The 12,928-nt window shown below is 40.6% G+C and overlaps 1 protein-coding gene and 1 long non-coding RNA gene across 6 annotated transcripts in view; one reads left to right on the top strand and one right to left on the bottom strand.

Annotated features, from left to right (window-relative positions):
* The window catches only part of LOC105498828 (AU RNA binding methylglutaconyl-CoA hydratase), a 155,935-nt gene that overhangs the window by 11,966 nt on the left and 131,041 nt on the right, over positions 1 to 12,928 (bottom strand). For 4 of the 5 annotated variants that reach the window (XM_011771177.2, XM_011771178.3, XM_011771180.3 and 1 more), the window contains 3 exons: positions 5,028 to 5,215; positions 1,526 to 1,576; positions 309 to 356 (listed from right to left, as the gene is read on the bottom strand). In XM_011771177.2, the coding sequence (XP_011769479.2) occupies positions 309 to 356; positions 1,526 to 1,576; positions 5,028 to 5,215 (287 nt within the window). The other variant, XM_011771179.2, reaches the window with a different exon arrangement.
* Positions 1 to 12,928, top strand: part of LOC139358080 (uncharacterized) — a 35,668-nt gene that overhangs the window by 5,268 nt on the left and 17,472 nt on the right. The gene's annotated exons all lie outside the window — the stretch shown is intronic.

Genomic DNA, 12,928 nt, shown 5'->3' with positions numbered 1-12,928 from the left:
GGAGTGGGAGACCAGAGCCATACGCGCAAAAGAAAGCATAAGCCTAGAGAGACAGCTCCTGCACACCCAGGACTGACTGAGTTCCTCTAAGAGTTTTCCAGATTATATAGACAAGAGACATTCCTGTGGAACAGAATCAGTCATAACAGCTGGTAACAAATAGCAAAAACAACTAATTTCAACCCATTTGTATGATTTTGGAATGGGCACAAGGGTAATCTTGCTCAGTGAAATTCATTTGAATTATACAAAAGGTAAATACAATTTGTAAGGGTCATCCTCATTGAATCTGTGATTGTATTACATACCTGAGCATAACAAGCTTCTTCTATGGCTAACCCTGTTACTAAATCGACCTAAGAATAAAAACATAATCCATTTCAGCAGAAATAACTTTGTAAAATATGGTACAGTCAACAGAAATTCAAACTGAATAACCCTACCCCCAAAGCCCCCAATCCTTTGATACAGTTCAGCAGACAGAGTGTGACCAACATGAGACTCAGAACCAGGCTTCCTGGGTTCGTCCGGACTCCGTCACTTGGGAGCTGAGTTACTTGGGGAAGTTATTTAACCTCTCTGTGCTTCAAAGAGGCATGTCTGAACAGGAGCTAATTATAATGCTCACCCAATGCGAGAATTGTGAGGATTAAATGAGTTAATCCAGGTGAGGCCTTTATATCGCAACACACACACACACACACACACACACACACACACATACACACACACTCACGATGCTTAGTACATAGTAAGGGCTATATAAGATATTTGCTATTAGTATTGCTACCATTATGTAAATATTTAAATAAACCAAATACTTTTGCAAATTTATGAAACTGTATTTACTGCTAATAAAGTCCATCTCTTTTTACTGCTATACAGCCCAGGAAGATATGGAGGTTACTCAGTCTGCAAGAAGGAAGCACTTTTCTTCAAAATACCCATAATTTTACCAAAATTTAACAACTGCCATGAAAAGTCCAATAAATGGGTATGTGCACCATCTCCTCCTCCCTGGCCTGGGACCTCCACTCTTTTGGAGTCATCTCCCTGGGGTACCCGCAGGACACACAATGGATTCACCTTGCATTGCGTGGGCCTCCCTGCAGAAGGCACACTGAGAAGCAAAGGTAGAGAGAGCTAGGAGTTCTCCTTGGAATGTTTTACGTAATATAATACCGATGCTAAAAATACACAGAATGCCCTGTGCCTCTGGTTTTCTATGAACTACTAGCCAATAAATCTGTCTACTAACTCGACGGCAAAAGTAATGAGCATGTCATAAGCTTCAGGGCACTGATAAAATTACTGAATTCTGTGCTTATGATACTGAATTAGCAATAACCGTAAGAATGAAATAAATGACGTAGCTGCAAGGAACTTCAGTAGCTTTCAGTAATAGTAGCATTTAAACAACCATATTTTAGAACTTAAAAAAAAACGTGGAAGTCTAAACATGGTTCATTTAAATTAAATCTCCACTCTCCATTTCCAAAACAAACTCAAGCATTAAGGAACCTACCTCCATCCCTTGATTAATTGCTAATTTTGCCACTCTCATTGCAACAGGTCCCTAAAATTCAAATTAAAGAAAGAGACTTTAATTATTATTTATGCAAATTATGTTGTGTATCTCAGTAAAATTCAGAATTCCCACCACTGGATCCATGGCACAGCCAGCAATGGCTGTCAGACACTAGACGGAAAATTTTCTGAGCCTTGCAAGGCTGTAATTAAAGAGCAACTGCAACAATTGCATCAGCACATTATTTAGATTCCACAATGTTCTGTTATGCTGCAAACTCCGGATCCTTAAAGGTGAGCAGGTAGTGCGTGTCCAGCTGTGAGCTTGCTGTTCTTCAGCAACACTTCCTAGAAGTTAAGTAGAGGAAGGAAAAGGAGGTAAGGTCTTCGCCTCAGTACCATACCAGTTAGGGGTTTTCACAGAAGCTTGGGCTGGAGATGAGGCTGTTGCTATTGATTAAGGTAGGGTTCTGATATCATCTCTTTCAGACACTGGCTCTCTATCTTTCCTCCGTTAGCCTTGATAACTAATAGTAATGATGGTGGATTAATCAAGAGTGTCCTCTAAGCAGTGCTCCCACAGCACAAATAAAATTGAAGTCTACATAAGTCTTTCAGGATGTAGGAGAGTCACTGAGGAACGAACTGGATATCTGCTGTGAGAAGGAAAATGTTACCTGTGACTTGCAGAAGCCAAACTCTTACCAAGCTATCCTACCTCAGATGGAATTTCATTATTTGATCACATTTTAAAGTCCTAAATCCTGTTTATGGGTGATGAATGTGCATCCAATGCTATATTTTGAACTGAATGCTCTTTTGAATTAAAACACAAGGTAGTCTCTAAACAACAAGCACAGCAAAGGACTCTTGGATGGTGACATGGATGAATGCATGAAAAGACATGTTTTCCTATCAAGGAGTTTCTATTATTAAATTTGACCTATCTAAATTTTCTTCCAAATCATGTTTACAAATCTTTTTCAAAGGCCACAATTTCCAAGGATATACTTGGTAGACAAGTATCTTATTGATAATTCTTCCCATTGTGATTTGCCTGTGTGGTAGACACCAATACCATTTTTTTTCATCATAATCAATCCATTTCATTAAACGGTGTGCTCCTCTAATTTTTCCATTTTCGTCGTCAACTGACCAAGAAAAGGTGCTTGTCAAACTCCTAGAGATGCACACAAATCCCCATCCTTCTTGTGGAAATGCAGATGTGGACTCAGTGGGTCTGAGATGGGCCTGACATTCTGCACGTCTAACAAGCTGCCAGGAGATGCCCAGGCTGCTGGTCCACAGACCATACTTTGGGAAGTAAGGTTTAGAAAACCATGAGAAAAACAGGAAAATTCAAAATGCTATTAGAGACAGTGCTTGATTTAATGTTTCCCCCTTTAAAACATAAAACCAATGCCTTTTCTCCTTTACAAGCCTTTTTTTCTCAGATAAATGGAAGTAATATATAATACAGGTATCACCTAGAAATACTAATTTTACAGAAGCTTTCAGTTACCTGGAGGACTAATCATTTGGCAACAAAGTAACAAACATAAAAATAAAGATGATTCCACTCAAACTTCATTTGGTAACTTGTGCACATAATTTTGCAGTCACATATTTTCTGAAGTAACTCCACATCTGCTTATACATTTGACCTGGAGGAAAATTAATTTTAACAATCAACATTCTGAAGGAGTGTCCTTCAAATGAAAGGTGACAAAGGCACATGCGCAGGGACTGTGATGACGGCTGGGTGACCACACAGTGGGATGCGGCTCGACACACTGGGAGTGGAAGGAGGGAGCAGAGGGGAGGACGGTGCTCACGTTCTCAGGCGGGGCGGTGTGTGGATGGTGGTGGCATTTGCTGCATGGTGGTCACAGGAGCATCATGGGAGAGAGAGCAAGTCAGGCCCTAAGGGGATAATAAGCTGCCTATAGGGAGCCCTGAAGCAGAGAACTGAACGTCCATGTCAAGAGGCCAGGAGCAGGCTCTGCAGATCATCAGAACTGGAATTCCGCCATAACCTTTCTTAAACACACCCCTTTCTTTCAACTGAGATACGTTTTGGTCATAAAGTTTTAAGCCAAGCTAAGTTATAACACCAATATTCAGTCAAATTATTACTCTCCTGATACTTGTACCTTTAATTTCTCTTTAGGTAGAGATTTCTCTATATCCGGGGAGAATAAATAAGTTTGTAGTGAGAATCTTTTCTTTTTAAGGCAAAAATCTTTTTTTATTTGCTTTCTATCAATCCAACAAATACACATTGAGCATCTACTGAATGTATGGCTCTGCATTACCTTATATGGGGAATAAATTATGTAACGGTCCTTCCCTAAAAGAGCTAAGAGCTCCTAAGTTAATTAAGAAGGACCAGAGCGTCAATGCCAGGCAGTGTGGTTTTAAAAACTGATTCAGCAGGTGCATACCAGCAGAGTGGGGCCTGGTTTGTCAGCAAAGGCTCCTGTGCTGAGTGCCAAGAATACTTTCTGAAACTGGATGCAAGACTCTGAACAAATGTGAACATTCATGCATTTTTTAAAAGATTCAAATGCATGAATTTGGAATCTCATGGCATTCCCAAAAAGATCCACAGCACACAAAAAGGTTATGAATTCTGTTTGAGTCAAGCAACCCTGAGTTAGAGAGAAAAACTATTTTGACTCCAGAAATGGTTAGGGGGTTATAAAACTTCAAATTCCACAGGAATAAAGAAAGATCACTACTACTTACACCACAAAAGAAGACCCTTTCTCTCAATTTAAAGCCCTTTAATCTTGTGATTTCAGACCAAAGGCGTATTTGAAAAATATATCTGAATGGGTGACAAAAAGCTTAAAAGAGGACTGTCAGCGCACGGCCACTGATACCACTCCGGAGTCAGCCATACGCGTTGTGTTCTAGATTTTGAAAGTGTACTTGTGGGCAAGCACAACAGAGTGAAAACGATGCCTACACCACCATAAGCACACACACACACAAAGACAAACAACTACTGCTTTTCAAGCAGGCTCTTCACTTTTCAAGTGAAGCCACTGCAATGAAAGTCCACTGTGGCACAACAGACTATGGTATCTTACTAGAAAACAGCATATTTCAATGTATTTTGACTTGGGGTGGCCCAGTGGGACAGCCAGCCCTATCACTCTTTCTCTCCATGGCTACGGCTTCCGTTAGAGCGTTCAGCTGGTGAGCACATTAAAACACCTGGCTAGGAAGTTGTGCACACGTGATAAATGTTGTCAAGGGATATTTTATCAAAGTGTGGCTACGAGAAGACCCTTGGAGCATCTTTAAAGCCTCATCGGAATTCCACAGGATCGTAGTGTTTATCTCGTGTAACCGCTCTAGTTTTACACAGCCCATGCACCCCTTTACTCGGAAGCAAGCCAGGGACTTCTTCAGTAGGCAAGATGACTGCTGTTTTAGTCAAAGTGTTGTAAAGTTTCCTAAAATGAGAAAAAATAAACTCTAATGAGAAATACCTGAGGTAAAAACTCTCTGGCCAGGTCCAGGGCCTTTCTGTAGGCAGCATCTCCCTCCTGGTTCTGTTCCAGAACGTGGCTGATTAAGCCCACTGCTTTGGCTTCTTGGCCATCGAGGACTCGCGCAGAGAATATGAGCTCCTTGGCCAGGGACATTCCAATGGCGCGCGGCAATCGCTGTGTTCCCCCTGAGGGGTGAAGGAGAGAGAAAAGGCAATGATTTGATACCTGTTAGTTTCAACACTTCAGTGTTTCGTATCTTCATTTATAAAAATAAACCAGGGCCAGAAGTTTATATATTAAAATTAGTAGCTGGAAAACTACTTCCGAACAGAATCTAATTTCTTAATTCCCTTATAAAACTAGTAACACCAAAAAAGGACTTGAGAACCTTACATCCTTATTAAGTGATTTTGGCACTATCACCTGCAACCTCTCTGACATACTCTGAGTCCAATCCACAGTCATCACCACGTCAGTAACCATCAGGTGAACAGCAGTGGACAGGCAGTGCCAGCCAGTAAGTCCACTGACTAGAAAGGCAGAGTTCCACCAAGCTTGGCATTCTTCTTTCAGCTTAAATAAATCTTAACACATTGTGAGACATTCAACTCATTTTTTTTTTTTTTTAAAGAATCCTTTATGGTAAATACACTGTAAACAAATTTTAATTTAGAAATAAAACCAGACAATGACTCATGAAAACAGGCTTTGTCCTGCTGGTAGTTTTTTTCTCAGTGCAAGTTCTGGTCATCTCTGTTAGCTCTTCTCTCAGAGATGCTCTCTCACATAAACACACCCTTTTCCAGTTGGTGAGGAAAATCCACTGTGTGTGGAGTCAGAAGCCATGCATTTAGTTTTGACGTTGCCACTTACCACTTTAGGGACTTCAGGAGTTGATTAACTCTTCAACTCCAAGGGAACACAGTGGGTATATTAGTAGGATTTAGGGTAAACCTAGGTCAAAACAGTTCTGCCGCAAAAGATGCCTATTTTGCTGAAGATGGCCTAACTCACTAGATCCATGTAAGTATTCACTACAGCATCTTCCAGTGATGAGGACGGGATCTCATTAAACACAAAGCTGGGCAAAAGCAGGTAACACAGGTCTAGCCTCAATGTCTACCAAGAAGAATATGAAAACAGCTTCAACATCAGTGTTCACCTAAATCTCACCTATCAACGGCTGTGCCAGGAAGCAGAGGAGCAGCGGACTGCCCCCTTGCAGAGCAGGAAAAGCAAACTGATGCCCGCCATCTACACAAGCTCACTCACTGGACTTCACTTGGCCTACAAAATTCAAAACTTTTCTTTCTGCATTAGTTAGCAACATTTAAAACTAGATGAGCGATTTTATCTAAAAAACCAACTTCCACCTGTATCAACTGCAGCTGTGCCTTTTAGACACAACATTTTTTCATGTGCCAGTGTCCACCACCCTCCATTACTGCAATGCTCCAGAAAGCGTTACTCCAGTACTTTTCCTTTAAAGGAAAGCAAAATCATTTCTTGTTCACATCTCTATGAAAAGTGGAAAAAAATGAAAGACCACAAGAAGGCACACGTTTAATAAAGTATGCCTCAGCTGGCAGAACAGAGCTTAAGATGCCATTATTAAGCAAACCATATTAAGAACCATAACTAATATTTAGAAAACAGGTAACATTTAGAAAAAGAAACCCTGAATGAATTGCAAAAGGACTCATATTTTCAATACAGATTGTTTTCAAACAAATACAATAATGTCACTGCAAAATGCAGTTATTACATGTTTAAGCTGCCCAAGTAGTTAGAGATGGTGAGTTTATACAGGTGCTTACTCGATACAGAAGAAAATATGTGTCTGAAGACAATGAAGCATTGACAAATTTAAATTTAACTTTCGACAATGATGTTGCTCAGTGTAGTAAAGATAGGTCTGAGAACTTATGGTATAAGCTGCAGGGAAAAGACAAGCTATTTATGGTGCTTCCAATGGCAGCTGATTAGAACACAGATATAAATATAACTCAGATAACTATATTTACTCATGGAGCTGACGAGAATTTTGATGAGACTGAAGAACTTAACGAATATATATTATTCATGATAAGCGTATTAGGAAATGGTTCTTTTTCTTGTTCTATGAAAAGTTTAATGTAGACTGGTCAAAATTAACAAATGTGACCCACATTGTTAATGTCACACTTTTTATTCAACATAAACATTTTCCAAGTCCCTGAAGCTCACACTCGTTCATCATATTGTTCCATTTATAGTATGATTCTGAGGTATGAGGATTTTTGCAGAAACTTAACAGAGTAACGGTCATGTAGGCGGTAACTAACACTATGAAAAAGACCCAGTCCCTTAAGCTGAGGTGCAGACAGCTGGATGCTTTGTTTCCTAAGCTGGATGCACAACACAACAGATGGCTGGCGGGCCTGCCATGGAGGCTAGAGGTATGGTGCAGAAGAGAGCTACCTTTCTGACTCACTGAAACCGATGCATCACAGGAACCAGGCGAAAACCCTCAGCGTGGCTCACCCTCTAACGCTGCATCCAGGACTTGACCTTTTCGGATGACATCACAAGCCATCTACTTTATTGCCTCATATAAATGGAATCATTCAGTATTTGTCTTTTTGTGATTCAGCTGTTCACTAAGCATAATGTCCTCAGATTCACCTCTGTGGCAGCATGTGTCAGAAATCCATGCCTTTTTAAGGCTGAATAACATTCCTTTGTACATATATACCACACTTTGCTTACCCATTCATCCCTGGAAGGATTCCTGGGTTGCTTTACCTTTTGGCTATTGTGAATAATGCTGCTATGAACATGGATACACAAATACCTCTTCAAGACCCTGCTTTCAATTCTGCTTTCAATATACACAGACTGGGACTGCTGGATCATACAGTAATTCTAGTTTAATTTTTTGAGAAATCACCATAATGTTTTCCATGGTCACCAAACCATTTTGCATTCCTACCAATAGAGAACAAGAATTCCAATTTCTCTACACCCTCACCAACACTTACTATTTTTTTTTTATAGTAGCCATCCTAATGGGTGCGCAGTAGCATTTTGAAACCTGCCCAATAGTCCCATAGACAGTTCTTTTTGGATAAACAAAGAAATTGACCCTTCTGCTGTTAAAGCTTGAAACTTGTATCTGTTTTGAGTTTCTTCCCCAGAGAAGGACCTTCAGGCCTTTCAAAGGAAAGTATCAAAGAACCAAACTCAGCAGATCACCACACCAGATGACTCCCTGCCCCTCCCTAGTTCTTGTTTTCTTACACATTGTTACATTTCTTCCCTGCTATAAAAACCCCTGGTTTTAGTGGGTTAGGGAGATGCATTTGAGGCTGAGCTTCCATCTCAGCAGCAGCATCCAATTAAAGCCTTCTTCCTTGGCAGTACTTGTCGTGACAGTGATGGGCTTTCCGTGCGGTGAGCAGGAGATCTAGACCAAACCCCTGGTGTTTTGGTAACAATTTCATTGTGAGTAGTGATGCTTTTCCCTAATGACTAGTGACAAACAGCAAGTTTTCATGTGCTTATTGGCCATCCATATATCGTCTTTGGAGAAATGTCTATTTAAAGTTCTTTGCCTATTTTTAATTTGCGTCTTGAGTTGTTTCATTTGTTGAGTTATAGGAGTTCTTTATACATTCTGGATATTAATCCTTTATCAGATACAGACTTGCAAATATTTTCTCCCATCCCATGGGTTGCCTTTTCACTCTGTTGATAGTGTCTGATGCATAAAAGTCTTTTAATTTTGGTCCAATTTACCTCTTTTTTTCTCTTGTTGCCTGTGTTACCAGTGTCATATCCAAGAAATGATTGCCAAATCCAATGTTATAAAGCTTTTTCTTTATGCTTTCTTCTAAGAGTTGTATACTTTTAGTTCTTATGCTACGGTCTTTGATCAGTTTTGTGTTAATTTTTGCATAGGGTATAAAGTATTCCCGACACCACTTCTTGAAAGGGACGTTCTTAAATGATTACACAAATACATGATTTCATTCACTCATTCCCACTGAAATTTTAACTTGTGGAACATTTGTTTGGCAAGAAATTATCTCGGTTTGCAGAAATCTAAGACTGATGGCCTGAATTATATATATTTTTACATGTGCGGAACTGAAAGTAAACTGTCCCCTCCACCCCTCAGGCATACAAAATTCATGATTTCAAATTTTATAAAAATGATATAATCTGTTCAGTTTGCCTTTCTCAATTACTAAAAATACCATGAGCAAAGAACTTTACAAATGGAAGTTACAATGCAATATTGGACAACTAAACATGATTGACATGGAATCTAAGATTTTTACAAATATCTTAGGAATAGTTACCCCAAATGGCAAAACTTTTTATGCCCACATTCTTTTCCAGCTTGAAAGTACTTAAATTTACTAACAGGCATTTTCTGTAATTAAACTAAATGAAACTCAGTACTCTTGCTGGTTAAGGAAGTCAAGTAGGGCAGAAAAACATCCCAATCCAAAAGACGAGATGTGCCACTGAAATCTTGGTGCAATTATAGCTCACTGTAGCATCCACCTCCTAGGCTCAAATGATCCTCCTGCCTCAGCCTCCCTAGTTAGCACGCCATGCCTGGCATCAGACTGTAAGCTCCAAATGTAAAGAAGAGAACTAGAAAAAAAATTGAAAATTCACCTTTTCTTAATTCTGAATATCAAACTCCAATATTAACTCAGAGTTAGGTAAAAGTGAAGACAGTGTATCCTATTTCTGTCAGTTGATTGTTTACACCAGGCTTGCTTCATTAGATTAGATCATATAATCTGCTAGTTCCCTTAGGCATCTGAATTCAGGATTCCTAAACAGTCTTGGTAACTGATGAAATTAAGCAGTGGAATTAAAAAATAGGATTGTCCTTCGTGAAATTATAATTGTTTCAGTCTGACAAGCAGCCCTAATGCATTCAAGGTGACAGAGGTCTATAAAACTATTCAAACTCACACTGTCTATCCCAACAGCTTCCAACACAGAGCCCTGATTCCTGGTCAGGATCTGCTCTGAGGCTCCCTGGGCTAGAGCCATATACTCAGGGATTACGATATCAGCAAGTAACACATTCCCAGGACACTCCTGCAGGTACTCCATGGTACTACTGGGTATGAGGAGAAATATGAAGCTAAACTGAGAATTCCAGGATAGCTCACAAGGCTTCCACTAAAAACAAAGATCTCACAGCGACCACAGTTAATAATAGTATGTAGTGTATGACCTTGAATGTTCTCACCACACAAAAAAAGATAAGTTGGTGAAGTAGTGGATATGTTACTTAGCTTGACTGACTCTTTCTACAATGTTTACATAGATCAATATACCATGGCCAGGCATGGTGGTGGCTCACACCTGTAATCACAGCACTTTAGGAGGCTGGGGCGGGGGGACAGCTTGAGCCCAGGAGTTTGAGACCAGCCAGGCCAACATAGCAAGACTCCATCTCTACCACACACAGAGATTCAAAATCAGCCAGGCATCGCATGCTAACTAAGGAGGCTGATGCAGGAGGATCATTTGAGCCTAGGATGAGACGCTACAGTGAGCTATGATTGTGTACTGCAGTCCAGCCTGGGTGACAGAGCGAGATCTGTCTCCAAAATATAAAAACAAGAACAAAATTATCACATTGTACCCATAAATATACAATTATTTGTCAGTTAAAAATAAATTTTAAAAAACAAGTGCCTCAAACCTTCCGAGGGGCAGTAAATTTATAGCACTTTTCCTTCCACAGAAAAGCAAGTATAATATTTCTGTCATTTCAACACTCCACCAGCCAAAGGTACTATGTGAAGTTACGTGTACCTACATGACAATATGTCCAGATCAGCAAGCAGAAACTGAGTTCCAAAGCCGCATTACTATGCTATAAAGAAAGAAATTGCCTTGGCCACTGCCCTTCCCTTTCTAATGCGTGAATGCTTAGAAAACACAAGGGGATTTCTAAGGCTTTTGCCTTGGCTTTGTCTGTCAACTTGGAGGTTCTGATTCAGTGGGTATGAGGTGAACCAAAGGTTCTGCATTTCCAATAGGCTCCAACATTCCTCTGAAAAGTTAGCAGAATCTACTAACCCACAGCTCTAAAACAGGAGGTGGAGACATAATTCTCTTAAATTACAGCAACAGAATTTACATAACCAAATAAGTAATTGCAATCATCACCTCACATGCTGTCTACTTGTTGTTTAGGACCATTTTGGAATTCCTCCTTTAAAACTAATTTCACAGATGACAACCCATTTGTTGTCATCTCACTGTCAATGTTCACTCATTGAAGCATCACTACGGAGGGACCCTGTTTTGGTACATGGATACATCCATGAACAAAACAAAGCCCCTGGCCCCTGGCGTTCAGCACTGTCATGGGAAGCCCTGCAACAAAGAAAGAAATACACACAGAGTAAGAAAGCAGGGGGAGACGGAGTGGGGATGGGCACAGTTAAGACAGGATGGCCAGGGAAGGGCTCTGAGCAGGTGACACTGCAACTGAGCAGGAGGAAGCAAAGATTCCCACACAGGTCTGGGGAATGCATCTCCAGGAGGAACATGTAGGGCACAGGTCTTGTGGGAATTGCATCTGATTCACTTGTGGAGCACAAGGAGGTCCCGTGTGGCTGAAATGCACAGCACGGGCAGATCCTGTGGGTCCCATGGGCCCAAAAGGACCTGGGGTTTACTCTGAGGGGGACAAGAAGCCACTGGGCATCTGAGAGCGTCTTCTGAGAAACAGTGGTATAGGACTGTCATTCTTCAATGAAGATTTGAGCTTGTCCACCTAAATAAAAAACAGAAAGAGGGCCTCTGAAAGAAATCTGAGAATAAAGCATTGCAATGGGAATGCACATGCCATAAACGATGTGTATATTCAGGGAGATAAAGGAAGACAAAGGTTTTTCGAGGAAAAAATGAAGAAGATTATATAACCATTTCGAAATAATTATCCTTGGCTACAAGGATCAATAACAAGTGATGCCAGCCTGAGGTTGGACAGGCAGCTTCAATCTCTATCCATCTACTGATTTCAGGAGGCTTACAATAAATTTCCTTTCAATTTGGGTAGCCAGAGTCAATTTCTACTGCTTACTCTCCAAAAAGATGAATGATACAATAATAAACTACTAGTTTTCTCTTTAAAAAGTCAGATGAAACTGAATGGGAGTTTATCTGTTTTACTTTTTGCAAACAAAGCTTATTTAAGTTCAATAAATAATTTATTGATTGAGTAACCTAACAAGTGTCAGGCACTGTCCTAGGTGCTGAACTCACAGTGCTGAGTAAGATAGACCATCCTTTACCATTCTGCAGAAGGGGAGCAAAGACAAATGGCAAGAAGCAATGGTCCAGAGAGAAGAGACTGTGAGGAGTGTTACACAGAGAATTTCAGGCAGGGAAAAGAGTTCTCAGACAGTGCACTAGATGACTAATTTAGATGGGGTGGTTGGAGAAGGCCTGCTTCTCCAACAGACAAAGGCGAGGCCAATGTCTGAATGATAACCAGACATCCAAATGAAGATCAGGAAGAACACCCAGGGATGAGCTCAGCTGGTACAAAGACGCAAAGGTGAGGCAGAGTATGGCCCATTGAAGAGGAAGGAGACCACTGTGGCTCAGAGGAAAGGATGTGAGGAGTAGCAGGACAGGAGCTTGGGTAGGCGGAGTAGAAGTTTACATTGTACCCTAGGCAAAGTGACACAAAGGCACTGGAGGGTTTTGACCAGCAAGTGACACAATTTGATCTGCACTTTAAAAAGATCATGTGTAAGATTGGGGGAGAAGAGATGATAGACACAAAATTAGAGAAGGGTGCCCAGAAGGCAGCTACTGCTGTCACCCAAGTATAACAGGATGGCAGCTTGGACTGAGATAGGGCAATG

The sequence above is a fragment of the Macaca nemestrina genome, chromosome 14 (assembly GCF_043159975.1).
Source record: "Macaca nemestrina isolate mMacNem1 chromosome 14, mMacNem.hap1, whole genome shotgun sequence".
Taxonomy (NCBI): Eukaryota; Metazoa; Chordata; class Mammalia; order Primates; family Cercopithecidae; genus Macaca; species Macaca nemestrina.
The sequence above is the reverse complement of the archived record's forward strand: the minus strand, read 5'-3'. Positions and strand labels throughout refer to the sequence as shown.